Source organism: Fopius arisanus, unplaced genomic scaffold, assembly GCF_000806365.1.
Source record: "Fopius arisanus strain USDA-PBARC FA_bdor unplaced genomic scaffold, ASM80636v1 scaffold00033, whole genome shotgun sequence".
NCBI lineage: Eukaryota > Metazoa > Arthropoda > Insecta > Hymenoptera > Braconidae > Fopius > Fopius arisanus.
This window is the reverse complement of record NW_011887772.1, coordinates 804,482-822,991: the sequence shown is the minus strand read 5'-3', so window position 1 is coordinate 822,991 and position 18,510 is coordinate 804,482. Positions and strand designations below refer to the sequence as shown.

The 18,510-nt window shown below is 36.9% G+C and overlaps 1 protein-coding gene across 4 annotated transcripts in view; it reads left to right on the top strand.

The window, feature by feature from the left end:
* Cad89D (cadherin-89D) overlaps positions 1–18,453 on the top strand; it is a 27,870-nt gene extending 9,417 nt beyond the window's left edge. For 3 of the 4 annotated variants that reach the window (XM_011303769.1, XM_011303768.1, XM_011303767.1), the window contains 18 exons: positions 2,580–2,703; positions 6,610–6,740; positions 7,219–7,377; positions 9,016–9,124; positions 9,494–9,696; positions 9,774–9,902; positions 10,291–11,242; positions 11,708–11,869; positions 11,964–12,141; positions 12,484–12,742; positions 13,190–13,493; positions 14,091–15,712; positions 16,594–16,806; positions 16,877–16,965; positions 17,080–17,163; positions 17,230–17,298; positions 17,563–17,763; positions 18,180–18,453. In XM_011303769.1, the coding sequence (XP_011302071.1) occupies positions 2,610–2,703; positions 6,610–6,740; positions 7,219–7,377; positions 9,016–9,124; positions 9,494–9,696; positions 9,774–9,902; positions 10,291–11,242; positions 11,708–11,869; positions 11,964–12,141; positions 12,484–12,742; positions 13,190–13,493; positions 14,091–15,712; positions 16,594–16,806; positions 16,877–16,965; positions 17,080–17,163; positions 17,230–17,298; positions 17,563–17,763; positions 18,180–18,234 (5,013 nt within the window). In that variant the 5' untranslated portion in view covers positions 2,580–2,609 and the 3' untranslated portion in view covers positions 18,235–18,453. Of the gene's footprint in view, positions 1–827; positions 888–2,579; positions 2,704–6,609; positions 6,741–7,218; positions 7,378–9,015; positions 9,125–9,493; positions 9,697–9,773; positions 9,903–10,290; positions 11,243–11,707; positions 11,870–11,963; positions 12,142–12,483; positions 12,743–13,189; positions 13,494–14,090; positions 15,713–16,593; positions 16,807–16,876; positions 16,966–17,079; positions 17,164–17,229; positions 17,299–17,562; positions 17,764–18,179 lie in introns of those variants that run through there. The other variant, XM_011303770.1, reaches the window with a different exon arrangement.
* Positions 18,454–18,510: the final 57 nt, after the last annotated feature.

Below are 18,510 nucleotides of genomic sequence, written 5' to 3'. Positions count from 1 at the left end.
AATTTATTTAATTTTAAACTATTTTTTATATAAATTTTTAGACTTTTTTCTTTCTTCTTTTTGAAATTCGCTATATGTATATATTATATTGGAAATAACCGTGGCTATATATATATATATATTCCAATGATAACACCCAATACGTGGACGATCGTTATAAAAAAAAAACAATTTCCACCGCCCGCCTCCACAAAAAATTTTATCACCCTAAATTCTGGGGGGTTAATTATGAAAAGAGATAATTTAAATTGATAAATAAAAACAGTTTTGTTATATCACCATTAGTTTATTTTTTATCCCAAAAATGACAGCGACGAGGAGAAATTGTTTGAAAGAAATTATTCAACCCTTCCCTCAATTAAGTACTAATTCTTCCATAAAAATAGTCGTTAAAGCCATCGTTGAGAATGTCTCAAAGAAAACTGAAAGCCCGTAATCACAAGTGACGAGGAAATGATTGTAAAAAAAAAAGTAATATCGGAAAGAATTAATAGACAGGATATCGCAACGTCAGTGATGGAAAGCGAAAGGGGATGCCCCGGAAGTAACTCAAAATACTGTCCAGTTGTGCCATTAAATTTAACCCACATTGCGACGTATTTCGTATTTAATATTTTACAATCCCTCGCCATTCTCGTTTTAAATAATAATCGATGTGGTGGGATTATTGACTAGGTACACGAGGAGGATCGCTCGACTGCCAGTCACTCGTGAAACGTTAAACCCGACGAAAGTTAAATATTTTTTTTTCTGTGCGTCGAAAGTATTTCGACGGGTAATCAGTCCTTTTTTTTATTCAAGTGAACGTTTCAGTGAGTGAAAATTTCGCCTCGACAATTCGGTAATTTGTTCTCAGACTCAGGAGAAAGGGATTAAACGATTGACAGGTGGATGAAATCATAATTTCTACTGCTGATAAAAAAAAATCAATTTACAATGATCGATTGATTTATTTGGATTGCCTTTTCGTTCAATTTTTTATTCCGTTTTTTTTAAATCGATATGAATGTTTTCATTGGCGATAGCAAAATAGAAAATTGTTGACTCATAATTTTTATTGAAAACTTACGGACATGGATTAATCGACTTAATTAATCACACGTAGGATAAAATTGTTGATTAAACAAAAACGTAATTAAACAAATCCATATTATTCTACTTATTATTCATTTTATTTACTCATTTTTTATAATTCTAAAATGGAATAAAAATGGAGAATCAATCCACTAATTACAATTACAATTCCAATTAATCCATTTTTTTTCATTACCATTACTTTCTAAAAATTTAAATTCAATATAACAATAACAATAACAACAACAACACCAATAATAATAATAATAATAATAATAATAATAATAATAATAATAATAATAATAATAATAATAATAATAATAGTAATTATAATAATAATAATAATAATTATAATTATAATAATAACAATAATAATAATAATAATTATAATAATAATAATAATAATAATAATAATAAATTAATTTTTATTTTAATTTCGAATTGATTTTGAGTAATTGTCGAAGGAATAATGAGATATTGTAGATTGCAGTTTATTTTGGAAAGGATAATTGAAATCGCGGAAGGGGGTAGAGGTCGAGGGAGTGAAAGGGTGGGAGGTTGAGGGGTTGAGGGGGTGGAGTCGTGACCTTGATCCGGAGGGCGTCAAGAGGAACATTATGCGCGTGCACTGAGAGTTGGTGTACGGCTGGTAGATTTTTCAAGATTTTCACTCATGCAAATGTAGTCACCCTCCCCCATATCCTGTCACCTGGGCAACCTCTTCTAGGCCCTGAAACACAAACTCTCATTTTTGCATGTAACGATTTTTGCTTTTTTTTTTGTTTAAACAGGTTTTTTATTCAGTTTTTACAAACTCATTTAATTTTCATTTATACAGAATATTTATATTGATATTTATATCTCAAAAAAACAGGTACATAAAAATATTTAATGATATATATATATATTTGATTTATAATAAACAAATGATGACTTTTTGACGCTCGAGTTGAATGTTGTATTGATTTTTTTATTGAACGTTTTTTATTATTTAATGGAAAATATGAAGTAAAAAAATTTGGGAAATTATAAAATTGTGAAAAAATTGTCATTCTCATTTAGTGTGAGAGTGACCTTTTGCTTTTTAAATTTATTATTATTGTACTACAAAAAGATTTGAAATGCGATTAAATTTATTCTCAATAATTTCTTGCCTGTAACAATCACAAAATTCTCTCATCAAAAAACGATTTCTTTCCCTTGAAAAATCATAAGAAAAATTGAAGTATTAATTCCGATCAATTATTTATTGCAATTATCAAAATAGATTATTGCCGCTTGATGATAAAATGGAGAACGCATTGAAAATACGGTATCCCGAAAATAGAACGCAATCCACTTGCTCACGATAAAAAATATCTCGTGGTAATCATCAATTTCTATGCGAGAACCACAAAAATTTGCAAGTGATGAATGGGAAGGAATTTACTCTGAATTTTTACGACCATAAACTCGTCTAAAGAAAACATTCTTCTCTATTCCACATTTTTTTTTTCACGTTTCAGGATTAATTTCCATGCGGAGGAGAGTCCGCCATGGCCCCGGATTCTGGTGCGAGTTACTCTTTATCACGTAGAGTAACAAAACTTGTGACATTACTCCTTGTTTTTTCAATCACCTCAGCAACAGGTTTGTACAATAAACTTGCACCAAAAATTAACATTTATTTCGCGTGACAGGGGCAGAAATTTATGGTGACAGTCGAAATTTTGGTCGTATTTACAAATTTTTATAGTTCATGGAAAATGTGACAGAAATTTCCATTCGAATTCCATTTTCCACAGAAATATTTAGTAAAAATTACGGAACTTTCAGTTCACTTATCGATTACGGAGTCGATTCGAAAAATTTATGTGATGATATCGTAATTTTTCACTGATAATTCAGATAAAAATTAGGGAATACCGCAGAAAAATTTCGTGACTTCAGATAAAAATTACGTGCCAATTCCGTAATTTTTACGGTATTTTTCTTTCCGTGCAGAATTACGAAAAATACATGTAATTTTTATTGAATATTTCTCTCTGTGCAGGAATTGAAAAATTCTTTTAATTTTTAATCATTTTTAATAATTGGGAATAGTATTAATTCAGCGATTTTCCATTTATTTTATGAAACACGGGAATCGAAGAATTAAAAAAAATGTCGAAATTTGAGGAATTACAATTTTTGGAATTTCTGGGAAAATGCGACAGGAATTTCTGTTGCGATCGAATTTTTCGGGTATTTGAAAATTATTTAAATTAAATTTAATTATTTAAATGAAGTTAAATGGAAGAATAAAAAAAAATCTAGAAACTCTGTTATTTATCCAATTTTTTGGAATTCCAGAGGAAACAGCAGAGAATTTTCATTGAAATCGAATGTTCCTAGAATTAAAAAATTCTTTCATAAAACAATAATTAATAATAGTAATAATTCCCAAATTCTTTATTAAATTCTTGGAATAATTAAGAATAATTTTTTTTTTAATGGAAAATAGAAATTTTTGATGTCAAGATTTCCCGAAATTCAATGAAAATTCAATGAAAATTTCCGATTCGACTGGGAAAATTAAGAGGTGAAATTAAATTTCGAAGGTTGAAAAAAGGAGAGAATTGAAGGGATGAATTTCCGATTGAATGGGCAGATTGCATTGAAAATCGTCGCATTATCCCGATTTATCATGCGCCTCCGAAAAAATCAATTTTTTGGAATTCCAGAGGAAATAGCAGAGAATTTTCATTGAAATCGAATGTTCCTAGAATTTAAAAATTTTTTCATAAAACAATAATTAATAATAGTAATAATCCCCAAATTCTTCATTAAATTCCTGGAATAATTAAGAATAATTTTTTTTTAATGGAAAATAGAATTTTTTGATGTCAAGATTTCCCGAAATTCAATGAAAATTCAATGAAAATTTCCGATTCGACTGGGAAAATTAAGAGGTGAAATTAAATTTCGAGGGTTGAAAAAGGGAGAGAATTGAAGGGATGAATTTCCGATTGAATGGGCAGATTGCATTGAAAATCGTCGCATTGGCCCGATTTATCATGCGCCTCCGAAAAAATGAAAGACACGGTGGGAAAAAAGCCTGACAAAGGATAAAAATACGAGAAAAAGAGAAGTTCTCGACCAGTGGAAATCGGAGTAGACACGTTCGTCGATGCATCGTAGGTTTTTATGCTCAACCTGTCCAGCCCCTATCTCACCCTTTACGGAGAATATCCCCAGAAAAAAAAGGAAAAAAAAAATATAACACTAGTGATACTGACCTTGACACACTTCCGAGGGGGAGAAATCCCCGGAAAAATTTCAAAACGCTATTACGAGTGAAATAAAATGCGATAAATCTGGAGTTTGTCGAGTCTCGCTTTTTATTCCGAGAGGATGAGAAAATGGATCGGGAGGATTATGAAACAAATTTGAGAGAAATATATCGTGAGCATATGACTCGAACTGTTGAATTTAAAGGAGAAAATAGATTTTTTTTAAAGCGACACCGGATGCTCCAGATTTCTCCTGCACTGAGAAAAAAAAATCTTGATATCACAAAAAGAAAATTTTTCAAATCAGAGAATTTGTTGATGTTAATGGGAATATTATCAATTATTTTAGTAAGCATTGCAATTAATTAGTTTAAGAGTTAGTTATCAATTTGGATTAATAAATAAATAAAATAAATTCTTTCTGATTTTGTTTGCGAAAAGAAAAAAAATCCTATTGAAAAAAAAGAATTAAAATCAATGAGTTATAAATATTGATGAGACTATTAATAATTATTTTAAGTTAGTGTGATGATTTAAGTATTAATCATTGATTTGGAGCAATCGATCCTTTTTTTGGGAGTGATTGAGATAGAATTTCAAGCCATCGATTTTCGAGAATTTGAAGACGAAAAACCGGTGGATAAAACACCTGTCGCCTTTCACACTCAGAACAATAGAACAAGAAAAAAACATCGGATGCGCGAGGTGCATTTAACTCAGAATAAAACCCCATGAGTTTCTTTATTACCCGCGATGATTAAACTGCGTCGAGGCGGTTGCCAGTGGCAATTATTAGGCTCTCGCCTTCTGTAAAACTGAGAAAAGAAAACGGTTGAGGAAAAAAAAATACGAAAATAAAGAAGAAATAAAACATCAAATGAAATAAAATCGCACAAAGGGGCCGGAAGTCCGATAGCGTGAAAAAAAAATGGAGTAAAAAATAGGGAACAAAGAGAACGAGAGATTGAATTTTCGAGAAAAATCGGGGAAGAAAAATTTCCGGCTTTTGGTTTCACCCAGACGCATCTGTCACTCTGGGTCATCGTCACCCTTTTTTAGGGATTTTTTTTCCTTTTTTTTTTTCGTCTTGGCGAGGCAGAGGCGATTGCTCCCGTGAATAAATTGAATGAAGATAAGATCAGACGATCCGCGTAACATCTCCGTTTTTACGGGTGTCATGAAATCGCTGGACGAATTTAAAGAGATTTTTTTTATTGAATAATAGAGAGTTATGAGTGTCGCGATTATTTGGTGAATTATCGGTTTCAACTCCGAGGGATTTTGTTCCTTGTGATGGTGCATTAGTTTGGAAGTTAAAACGCCATTCCATTTTCAGGAAAAATCTGTAGGAATTAAAAAAAAAATCGTTATAATTTATTTGATCTTTAATTGAGAACGAGAACGAACGCGCGCTACAGCGCGCTGTAATTATAAAAATCGTGATTAAAAATTGTTAATTTAAATGAGTTCCAAATTCAAATTAGCCGCCTCAGATGACTGAACCAATGAGGAATAAGCGTGACAGAGTTTCGAGATATCGATAGTCTCGATGTTTATCCTTTTTAGGATAGGAATAAAAATTGTTAATTTAAATGAGTTCCAAATTCAAATTAACCGCCTCAGATGACTGAACCAATGAGGAATAAGCGTGACAGAGTTTCGAGATATCGATAGTTTCGATGTTTGTCCTTTTTAGGATAGGAAATAAAAATTGTTATTTTAAATGAGTTCCAAATTCAAATTAGCCGCCTCAGATGACTGAACCAATGAGGAATAAGCGTGACATGCTTTCGAGATATCGATAGTCTCGAAGTTTGTCCTTTTTAGAATAGGAAATGAGTTCCAAATTCAAATTAGCCGCCTCAGATGACTGAACCAATGAGGAATAAGCGTGACAGGCTTTCGAGATATCGATAGTCTCGAAGTTTGTCCTTTTTAGAATAGGAATAGGAGGAGGAAGGATTAATTGGCAGTCGGAAATTGATGATAAGCGGAGAAAATCCAGGAATTCCGGGGGAATTTGACAGTAAATTGTTTTGCTGTGAAAATTCGAAGGGAAAATCCGGGGAATCACATTTTCCCGTCATCAATTTAATAGTGAATCACCTAGAATGCGTACCTGGGGTCAGTTGACCGTGCGAAATCCAACGGTACCCCAAATTACTCGGTTGAATAGCTCTAACATTTACTCGTGAGACTTGCGGTTAATTTATAATTATATTTTTCATTCTAATAATGAAAGTTGATGACGCCTGAAATAATTAATGAGAATAAATATTTCTAGGATGTCAGTTTTATCCAGTTGGCGAGTACTTGAAGTTCGTGAGGGTTCCAGAAAATCTTCCTCTAGGTGCAGAGGTATTATCCTTGGAGGTCCACCCTCGCAGTCACTTGACGATAATGCCCGTTGATAAGGTTAGTCAGCTAAATCACAGAAAGGCATAAGTCCCCACTAATTATTGAGTAAACAACAAAAAATAACAAGTCCTAATTTTCTTCAGATCAGTCTTAGAGGAATATCTCTGAATCTAATGGAAATAGGAAAATCATTGTCAGAATATTTTTTATAGAGCAAAGTGAGAGCTATAAGAAAAGTTATTACGAAAATCTCGGTAGCTCTCTTAGATTCAGCGATATCACTCGAAATTCGTGTCTGACATGAATTACATTTCGCTTTATCGATTTATCTCGAGAGCTATCGATCAGACGTGATAATGTTACAGAACTTTTTTGTAGGGAATTCAATTCTGGATAGAAAAGGTCATACGATATTTTCTTCTAAAATCAGTGGTTTTTAAGTTAAATCCATATTTGATGAATCTGTAAAATTTTTCATTTTTATATTTTGTTGAAAAATTAATTACGACAATTTTATAATTTAATCTATAAACAGGAAGAGGACGCGCGATATTTCACGTACAAAGACCTGAATTCTACCCACATATCTGTGATATTGTCCCAATCTCTGGAGGACCTGGTGGACTCAGAGACACCCCGAAATCTCCTCAAGTTTCGATTCGTCTGTGACTACTCCGACGGCGTCAACTCCCTGGTGAGTCAAAAATCCCATCAATTCCATAGAATACACTCCAGATTTAAGAAAAAATTTTAAAAAATGGAAATTAAGGGCCTCTGGCGGGGCTATTTCACGGATCGACGGGTGTGGACCCATCGAGACAGAGCGATGAACTCATTTCAAGTGAGTAATGACTATTGGACGGACTAACAGACGAAATAACTAATCCATTATCTTGCCCCAGCAATTCCGAGAATCTCCCCCCCATTTTACTCCCCCTTTTGAACAAAAATTGCAATTGATTTTGCCATAAACAAAATTTACTGTTGATTATAATTAATATCGATCAATATTGTTTTATGAAAAAATAAGATATTGTTATTTGCGACGCGTGAAATTTGCACTGAATTCTTGAGCAATTGGCCTTGTTTCTACAACTGCACCTCATCTTTGTATTTACTTTCTGCACCGAGTGGAGTACCAAGAGTGAAAAAAAAATTTTACACGTGATGTACTTTCGAGCGAAAGCGCAAACGTGACGGGTGTATTATGAGATACGCACGTGAGAGTGCGAGCGGCGAAGAATTAGGAAAATTATATCGTAAATATAGAGAGAAAAAAAATGTACAAACACCCATTTGTAGAAGAGCGTGACTGAGTGAACTAGCGTGAAGTTGAGTTTAGTTTTAGTCTTCGGTTTCCTGGTGCATTGGAAGAAGATACCAGAGGAAGACCAGTCGTTTCCACTCGCAACCATAATTTCCATTTATGATTACCTGAATTTCCCGGTAACGGTATCATTAGATTAATTAGACAAATTGTTTTATCGCTCGATTCAAATCGCCAAGAGGATTTTCGCGTACAATTTTTTTTTTCATTTTTTCTTTTTTTCTATTTATGCAACTGATTTAATTAATTTTAATTCTACTTTCTTGCGTTTGAGAATTTATTTATCTTATTAAAAATTTTTTCAAGAATTTATCTACCCGGGTAAAAGAAAAATTGTAATCGGAATATTTTTTTTTAATTTTCAAAAAATTTCTGGAAAACTTTTCCGAATTTTTTTTTTGAAACAAAAAAAATCGGGAAACAAAACAATTGTATTTTTGGGAAATGTTTTGAAAAATTTTTATAAGAATAACCTTTCTCTTCAATTGACTCGCTGACCTCAAAGACCAAAAGATCGATGCAGATGTGCCTCCCCCATTGAGACCGATAATTATCCACTAAATAAAAATATTATTTTATGGCTACTAAATAATTGTATTTCTTTACAATAATAAATAAACCTCAATTCAGTGGTCTTGACGAGGTCTGATGAGATGTCATTGGGACCACTTGCATCAAGGAAATGTATGTTGATAGGGACGGTATAGAAGGGCTCTATGAGTTTGCTCGAAGGGCCAACATACTGGCACCTCTGGACTAGGCGACTGACAAGTGTAGAGTGCAAAATGGCTGGAAGGCTCCTTACCCTTTCCCGAACTTGAAGAGAATGTCTAAAAACCACTAAAAAACCTCAAGTGTTCAAACTCAACATCTTCATTTTGAGAAATAATTTTGTTTATATTATTTATTAATTTTTTTTCCAATTCTTTGTGTGAAATTAAAATTTTTGTGTGGGAATTGGTATTTAATTGCTGATTGATGGTGATTTCTAATTTTTTAATTTAGACATCGTCGCACCTGTCGGTGACGGTGTACGTGGAGGACATAAACGATCATGCTCCCCAGTTCATCGGATCGCCCTATCACGTGACAGTTGAGGAATTCACTTCACCCGGTGAGATTAATCAAACTCTTAATCAAACTCTTAATTCTTCGTATTGTTTTGGGTTACGTGATCCCGAGGGATAAGACAGCGTCAAGAAGTTTCAATAACTTTTCCGCTCTGTTAAATCCCAGTTTCAATCCACTCGCTGATTAAATCACTGAATTATGCTCCAATTTTGATCGGCAAAGAGTTCGGCATAATTGAAGAATCTAATTACAATGCGACAATTAGCGCTAATTTAAACACTCAGTTTTTTTTAAATTCATTCAGCTGATCTAGTGAATTAAATCAACTCAGAGCTGTCAATGGAGAGAATAATCATCGAAAATCGTTAATTATTTTCGAAAGAAGTCCAAAAAAAATTGTGATATATTTTAGGAATGACGATTTTCCGCGGAATTCACGCCTTCGACGGCGATAAGCCGAACACTCCGAATAGTGACGTCCACTATGCGATAGTAGAAGGAAACGAGGGAGGAAAATTCTCCCTGGAGTCAGGACATCGTACCGCCCTGATCCTTCGAAGACCCCTAGACTACGACACAGGGGATCGTCAATTTTCCTTAGTGATAACCGCCACGGTAAATTGAAAAAAAAAGAAAGAACTAATTTCCAAATAATTTTCAAATAGTTACATAATTTTGAGAATTATTTTCAGGATCGCGGCACTCCAGCGAGAAGTGCCAGCACAACCGTCACCGTCAACGTGATTGACAACGACGACCTTGGGCCCAAGTTCACCCAGAGCACATACAGAGCTAGGGTCTACGAATCCTTTCCATTTCCGGTGAGTTTCCACCCTTTTTTCAGCCCCTCATTCCACTTTACGATCGACATGCTGGCGCCAGTAAAAAGCTCTCCCTTCTAAATTAATCAATGATTGAAAAAGGTTTTTATGGAGCCGATGAAATCATTAGCTTAATAGAAATTCAAAATGTGAGTAACCAATACTTACACTTGAATAACTGCCATTTCTTTTAAACAAATGCTGATTGAAAAAAATCTACCTGCATTTAAAATTGAAATATATATTTAAATTATTGATATTCATTTTGTTTATCGCGTGCATTTTCTGGTATTTTCTGGTATTTAGCGAAAATACTGATGATAATAATGAATATTAATATCATATTAACGAGTGGTGGAATCCTTGAATAATTTCCTGGAATTCCCAGAAATCTCGTCTGCACAAAGAGATCTACTTCACGCCTTCGATCCACGCAAAGGACCAGGACGCGTCCATAAACGCTCCTCTGAAGTACTCGATAGTATCCGGAAACGAGAGAAACATCTTCCAGATGGATTCGCGAAACGGTTCCCTATTCCAGATTCAACCGATCGACCTTGAATCAGAGCGCACCCTCTCGAACAACACATTTCATCTGCAGCTGCACGCAACCCAGATGGACAATCCCCTGAAGTTCTCCAGTGCCCGATTGGAGATAGAGATCCTGGACCTGAATGACAACCTCCCGGAGTTCGAGGTGGATCACTACAACATCAGCATCGTGGAGAATCTCCCGAATGGTTTCAGTGTCCTCCAGGTGGTGGCGCATGATCAGGACCAGGGGATGAATGGAGATTTCACGTATGAATTGTTGGATCCCTCGGGTGCTTTCCTGGTGGATGAGAAGAGCGGATGGCTGACCGTCCGTGACGAGAGGGTTCTGGATCGCGAGAGAATTTCCCTCCTCCGGATGCAGGTGATTGCTCTCGAGAAAAATCCCACTGTGGTGCCCTCCTCCAACGGCAGCTCCTCAGTTCCAGTGGAAATAACTCTTCTCGATGCCAATGACAATAATCCCATTTTTGTTCCATCGAATGTCTACGAGTTCGTCGCTAAGAGTGACGCCCGTGTTGGAACTGTTCTCGGACAGGTGAAGGCCCTTGACAGTGACCTTGGGAGGAACGGTGTCGTCAGGTATGGCCTCCAGAAAGCTGGAAATAGCACGATTGTTCGGGTACCATTTACTGTTGATTCACGTACTGGAGTCGTTACTGTTGCTGAAACTCCAATTATCGTTGGACGACACGCAATATTTGTTGAAGCAGCTGATCAACCTGCCAATCCCAGCGAGAGGAGATTCTCACTTGCTGTTGTCACTGTTGATGTTCTCCAGAGCGATGGTAATGACTGAAAATCAAGCAATTGTACTCGTACTTATAATGCACTTCATGAAATCCAGCGGTCGCTCCAAATATTTCGATTACATGTGGAATTGACACGCGTAAATTTCAACTCAATTTTTAACGAACGCATTTGTTAATGAAAATTTATATAATAACAGACTTCAAATATCAGATCAGAACAATAATAAAATACAAATATCAATCCATAATGTCGCATTTCGTAGATAACAAAATTGTAACATTTGAATTTGTTTATGATAAATCATTAATTGTAGAAATTCTCGCGTATACCCAATTATTGTCATTTATTTTTATCTGTTATTTATTATCTTATTTTTCAGTTTGATATATTTTTTTTATCCTGACTCTGAGTTATTTTTTAATTGTAATATTACTAGTTCTTCCGAGAACAGAAGACAATTAATTTAAACAAATAATTCATTGATTAATGATTTTGACAAGCAACTGGAGGATCTCTTCCTGATTTCGTGGGTTCTCCCTATGAGTTCTGGGTGGGTGCTAATGTTCCGGTTGGAACGAGTGTTGGACAGATTCGTATCAACAGTGCAGCTGAGAAAAAACGTGACATCATCTACGACCTGCTCCACAGCTATCGCGAGGGCGGTAAGAATTTCCAGCAACTGAAAGACAAATCTAGGGAAAATTCCCGAGAATTTGACGAAAAATATCTGCGAAATTAACGATTGATTTATTGCAGTTCCCTTTGCTGTGGAGGAGCAGACGGGAACGATAACGGTGATAGACGATATCGATAGGTACGTCAGGAGATCTTACGATTTTGAAGGGGTTGTTACGAATGATAAGAATCTGATGCTCGTCACCAATGTCTCGGTTCATGTCGTTGATCCCAACGATGAGAGGGAACTCTTCACCAAGTGAGTTGCATTTTATTGTCTAGAATTCATTTTAGAATTTCATTGAAGGGGAATGAAAGACAGAAGAATCTCAACTGCGTTAAAACCCCAATTACGTCGTCATAAACTCGAGAAATTCCTCTGATTCAGTTCAACGACACGTGTAATAACGAGATTTAGCGTACGAAGGAAAGTGAAATTTCCCACATTGAAAGGGAAGTAAGTGGACCAACAGGTCAGCATGTACGCGGAAGTTGACAAATTCTTGTCAGAATAATAAAAATAAAAAGTAAATCCCGCAAGAAAAATGATGAATCCTGAATGTCTGAAAGTGGTCTTACCGGTTTTTCTGAATTCTTCCAGAGGCACCACCAGAGCTCCCCTCCTCTTCCACGTTCGAGAGAATCAAGCTGGTGCTTTCATAGGACAAGTACTACCCCGTAATAACACGAGAACAACCTCAAATGTGCGTTTTCTTATCGCCAATCAGCGTGATGTGCCTGATATCGCAATAACCGAGGACGGTGACCTCTACACGGTGCGGGGTCTCGATCGTGAAACCAGACAAAATTACAGTATCACTGTAATTGCGGAGACGACGAGGGGACTAGGAATATTTCAAGTGGGTAGTATAGATCGATCATTGAGATATTTTCCATTTCCGTTATCTGAAAATACTTTAGATCATAATTCAATGGTGTGGGATTCAATATTAATTCAATATTCCATAATTAATCTTATGGCTTAGTATTAAATACTGGCTTTTGACTTTTGTTGTTGCTTAGACGGTTCTGATATATCAGGATGTGTAATCAGTCTCTCGGCCATTTTACAGCCTGCTTAGTGCATCCGTCTAGTCGACGGTGTCGATAATCTGTGCCCTACGGGCAAAATCGTAGATCCCATCGATCCCGTCCCTATCGACGTGTAATTCTTGCATGCATGTGGTCCCGAAGATTTCCCATCGGATTTCATCTAGACCTAGATAAATAATAATAATTATTAATTTTTTTGTTGACGATTTGATTATTGAGGGATTAAATAAAATGGGAATGATTTGCGCCCTCAGGTGACGGTTGTCGTCGACGACGTCAACGACAACCCCCCGATCTTCTCTCAGTCGTCGTATCAGGGTCACGTCGAGGAGAACAGCCCTCCTGGGACTGAAGTCGTCTTGAATAATCGAATATCCACTCATGATGCCGATGACCTTCCAAACCGGAAGTTCAGTCTGCAGATCAGTGGAGAGGGCAGTGACCTCTTCACCATCGATCGAACCACGGGGAGAATCTTCTTCGGGGGCAAGGGCTCTAGTGTTCTTGATCGAGAGGAAAAGTCCACCTACAACCTGACGATCATCGCCAGCGATGACAGTAAGTAAAGAACAAGAAAAAAAATTTACTTCATGAATCGATTTTCTCTAAATTCTCTCTCTGGACGAATTCCCTGAAAAAGAAGTTCCGCTCGAGGAGACAATCAATTCCCAACAATTGCGTCATTTGCTTATCACCGATATCTTACCTTAAATTTCTTGCCGCTCAAATCCAACTAATGACAGCCGATTGCGCAAAAGCGACTGCCGAGATCGCTCCGGCGTAACGGATCAGGTCTACCTTCACCAGAAAAATTCTTTGCTGATTTACGGGTCTCGGTTTATCGTTTATCATTCCCATGAAATCACTGCGACAGTAGTTAACAACCTGGAGAAAAAAAAACTAATGCATTTAGCATGCAATCGATTTTTCAAAGATTATATCTGTCGATTGGAGAATTCACGAAAACGGGTTTGATTATTATCACTTTCAACAAGTGAATTCTAAAGCTCCAGTGATACCCGTTGGGTAATGGGCAATTCTAATACCCACCACGAGAAAATTAAATTCCAAATGTTTTAATTTTATTTGTAATTTAACTGAATGGACCCCCAACAAAGTCGATTCCTTGATCTAGACTTTTAATTCTGCCCCCAGTAAATTCAAAATCAACGGCATCATTGACCTTGAAAATAACCGACGTAAACGACAACGGCCCGGTGTTCACGCAGATGATAGTATCCCCTGACAAGGGTATAGTAGTCTCAAAAGAGTCCTCGGAAAAATCGAAGGACAATTCCTCGCATAACTCCCCCCTGCTCCTCATCCCTGAAAACGTAACTCTCGGTGCCGTGATAATCCGGCTACTGGCGAGTGACAAGGACGCGGGTTCCAACGCCGAGATAACATACGGCATTGCCAACGAGACAATCTCGCCACAACGGAATTCCGATTCAAATCCGCACTTCATCATCAGCCCAAGGACGGGTGAGCTTTCAACAGTCCGACAATTGCCAGCTGGACGCAATATTCATTTGACTGTAGTAGCTCAAGACAGTGGAACCCTGAATGATACGGTATCAGTAAAAATGATGATCGTTGACGTGAACGATCACGCACCAGTGTTCAATAAATCGTGGTACGCGTTTGATGTGATCGAGGGTATTTATGACAGGCAGACGATAGGTCGAATAACAGCTGTGGACGATGATGCGGGTGAGAATGCGAGGATCAGGTACAGCTTGGAACCGTCCTGGAACTCGTCAGGACTGCGTTTCGAGGTGGATGAGGCCAGTGGGCTGCTGATGGTGACAGGAGATCTGGATCGAGAGGTCAAAGATACTTATCAGTTGACAGTAATTGCTCAGGACAGTGGCAGGCATCAGCAAAGTTCCACAGTTGATGTCGAGATCAATGTTCTCGATAGCAATGACAATCCGCCTGAGTTCCACGGGTACACAGATGTTAACGTGGACAACTCGAAGATGATTCCAGTGTTCTACACTTCTGCCAGCGAAGACACACCACCTGGAACGATAATCACCAAAGTTTACGCGAATGACAGTGATTTTGCAGGGAACGGGAACGGCCTGATTCTGTTCGATCTCCCTCGGCTGATCGGGGAGAAGCAGTTCTTCGAGATTGACAGCAAAGACGGCACTGTCATGACAATCGCTGAGTTAGATTACGAGCGTCAGAGCCTCCACAACGTCACGATCACCGTCAGGGATCTCGGGGAACCCAGCCTGACTGCCACAGCTCTCCTGTTCGTCAGGGTTCTTGATGTTCCAGATGTTCCAGATGTTCCGGACAAAACGACACACGACAGACCGGTGTTCCAGCATCGCTACTACGAAGTTGAGATCGAGGAGAACTCTGTGGTACCCCTGAAACTTATCCAGCTGAATGTCTCGGAGGTTTACTCCCAGGAGAGGATGAGGTACGCGATTGTCTCGAATGACTCGGAGATTCTCGATTTATTTGGGATTCATCCTGATAATGGTACCCTGGTACTGAAGAGAAATGTTGACAGGGAGTTCAGGGATAGGTATCAGTTCAGGGTGAAGGTCGATTGGGGGAAAACTGGGAGGGGAATGCCGGTGATGATTTATCCGGTTGGTGGGGAGAGGCTTGGGGGGCTGGGGGTCAACGAGGCGAGGGTTGTCGTCAGAGTTAAGGATGCAAATGATAATGCACCTAGGTTCAGGAACAAGGGGAGACCCCTGCTCGCAGCTATTCCAGCCAATGTTCAGTACGGCCACGAAATCATCAAGGTTGAGGTCAGTTTGATGTTCATAATTATTCTAAAAAATTCTATTCCTTTTTCTGTCGTTTATTGAGGGAAGATTTTATTTCAAGTATTTTTTTGTGAATAAAATTGAGAATATTTTTTTGGAAAATATGATCAGCCAATAAAACGTCAACTTGGCAAAATGTTTTCACAAAAGTTCTTTTGTGATTTTTTCATATTCCTTTTTCTGTTGTTTATTGAGGGTAGATTAAATAGAGGATTAAGGCCCGGGTGGACTATCTATCGAACGTCTACTTCTATTTAAATTTCATCTTCTTAACCTAAAATACATTAAAATTTGGGATTAATTTTGTGTTGCGGGAAGCACTTGAATGGACATGAAAAAATAATGAAAAGAAAAGAGGAAAAATTATTGAAGGGCGCTAAAGATCGATATTATTTAAAAGGGATTTACCAAGTTTACTAAAAAATAATAAAAAATACGCAGCTTACTATTCATCTAGCATCTAGCTATCACTCAATCTTCTGGAGAGCAATGGTAAGCTGCGTAATTTTTATTATTTTTTTGTAAACTTGGTAGATCCCTTTTAAACAATATCGCTCTTTAGCGCCCTTCAATAATTGTTCCTCTTTTTTTTCATTATTTTTTTATAACCATTCGAGTAGCTCCAGCAACACAAATTCGATCCCAAATTTTAATGTATTTTAGGTTAAAAAGATAAGATTTAAACAAAAGATGACATTCGATAGATAGTCCTCCCTGGCCTTAATGAAAAATTAAAGGGGTAATGATTGATTTATGATGAATAGTCGTGTTAACGATCTGTGCATTTAATTTCTATGAAATGTAACGATTCATTGGACCTTGTGATAAAAATCATGACGAGTACAAGGAATTATTAACCGTAGGCAGACGACCCTGATGAGGGAATAAACGGTGAAATAAGATACCAAATCCTTGGACAGGAGAATTCACCGCGTTTTGCCATTGACCCACTTAGTGGTCAAGTGCGATCTGTAGCTAGTTTTTCGAGGGATGCTGGTAGAGTTTTTGGGTTTGATGTCAAGGCTACCGACAGAGGAGGGGCTGATAATGGAAGAAGCAGTATAGCAAACGTTTTTGTGAGTTCAACTCATCAGTCCATAATAAAATCTATCAAAAACCCATCAATAATTATTGTTATTTATCCAGGTGTACGTCGTTGACGATAATAAACAGGTGGTGCTCGTCATGGGAACGAAACCGACGGAAATTGAGAATCAAGTCGAGGAGATCACTGGGTGAGTGAACAATCCATGAAATTCTCGTTTATCTTTCCTGAGTCGAGAATGATTAAACGCTCTTCGAGAATCCTTTCGCCGATGAGTTTTTTTTTCTTTTTTATTTGTTTCTAGTGCACTGCAGAACGTCACGGGACTGGACGTCAGGGTGAGAAAGTTGGAGCCACACATTGAGAAGAATCTGATCGACACCACCTCGTAAGTAAATGATTAATGGTACTATCATATTTTCCATCGATAATTCACGTCCAAACGTTTTCTCAGCACTGACTTGTATCTCTACGCCGTTGATCCACATCTCAACTCCATGATCGACATGGACACCCTCCACAGGTAAACAATTTTCCGAAGAACATATAATACTTTATTTTTAATTAATCCAATATGTGTTCCTCATTTTTTTCGTTATTTTGTATTTATTGTTGATCCAATACGATTCAAGAAGTCCAGAAATATAATTTTTCTACTATTCTGATTCGTGTTGGATACTATCCTATTGCAGTCAGAAGATAATTCTCATAGTTATTCACGTTTATTAAATTTATTAACAAAAATAAATACAGAAAATGTAATTGAAGAGCGATTTCTCGTTTTTAGTGTATTTCGAAAGAAAAAATCGGAAATAAGAGAGGAGCTGGAGAGATATCGTGTCCTCGATATCGCGAGGAATACCTCGAGACAGGGAAGTCGATATTTGCTGTCTACCCTGGAGGTTGGAGTGGTGGTATTGGGGTGTGTGGTTTTCGTTGGGGCACTAGTCACTGCCCTGTGTGTCGCCTGCGTACGACGGAATAAACGGTAGGTCATAGCACTCGGTATTTTTTTTTCTTTTACTCCAGGAGATGTTATCGCAGTCGTAGGAACATTGGGGAATATCCGTTTCCATTTCAATGACTTTATTCCATTCCCCCTTCTCCTATTTTTTCCTCTTGCGTATAAGTCTCGTGGGATGTGGCCTCTAGTTGAAACGTATCGCTGTAATAAGAACTCATGATCTATTTGTTTTTGGGGATTACGAGAAATTCTATCTTCTGGGCTGTTAAAAAATTTTCACTGCATCCTCTGGGCTTTGGTATTGATCTGTCAAAGTACTGACACCATCACTGACAAACTGTTGGAATTTACTATTATTTTTTAATGGATTAATGCTTGTTTGTTCCTTTATCTTTTAACATAATTAATGGATTTGTTCTTACGTTAATTAATTTTTATAGGGGATTTAACGCCAGTGGTAACACCAGTGGTCTCCCACGCATTCTCATCCCTTAATCTAATCTACATGGCATCATGCAAATATTTAACGCACCGTTTGGCATATCAGCATAAGCGCTCGATAATTACTGACTATTTTCCTACTAACTGTTAATTCATTAATAAAATTATATCATTTTTATACAACTTCTTTGTAAAACTCAAATCTATTTCTATCTCCACTAATTTATGATTCTTTTCACATTAAATTAATTAGATTAAATAAATTAATCATTTTTTCTTATTAAATTGATGCAACTCAAGAAATATATTAATTCAATTTGAATATTATGT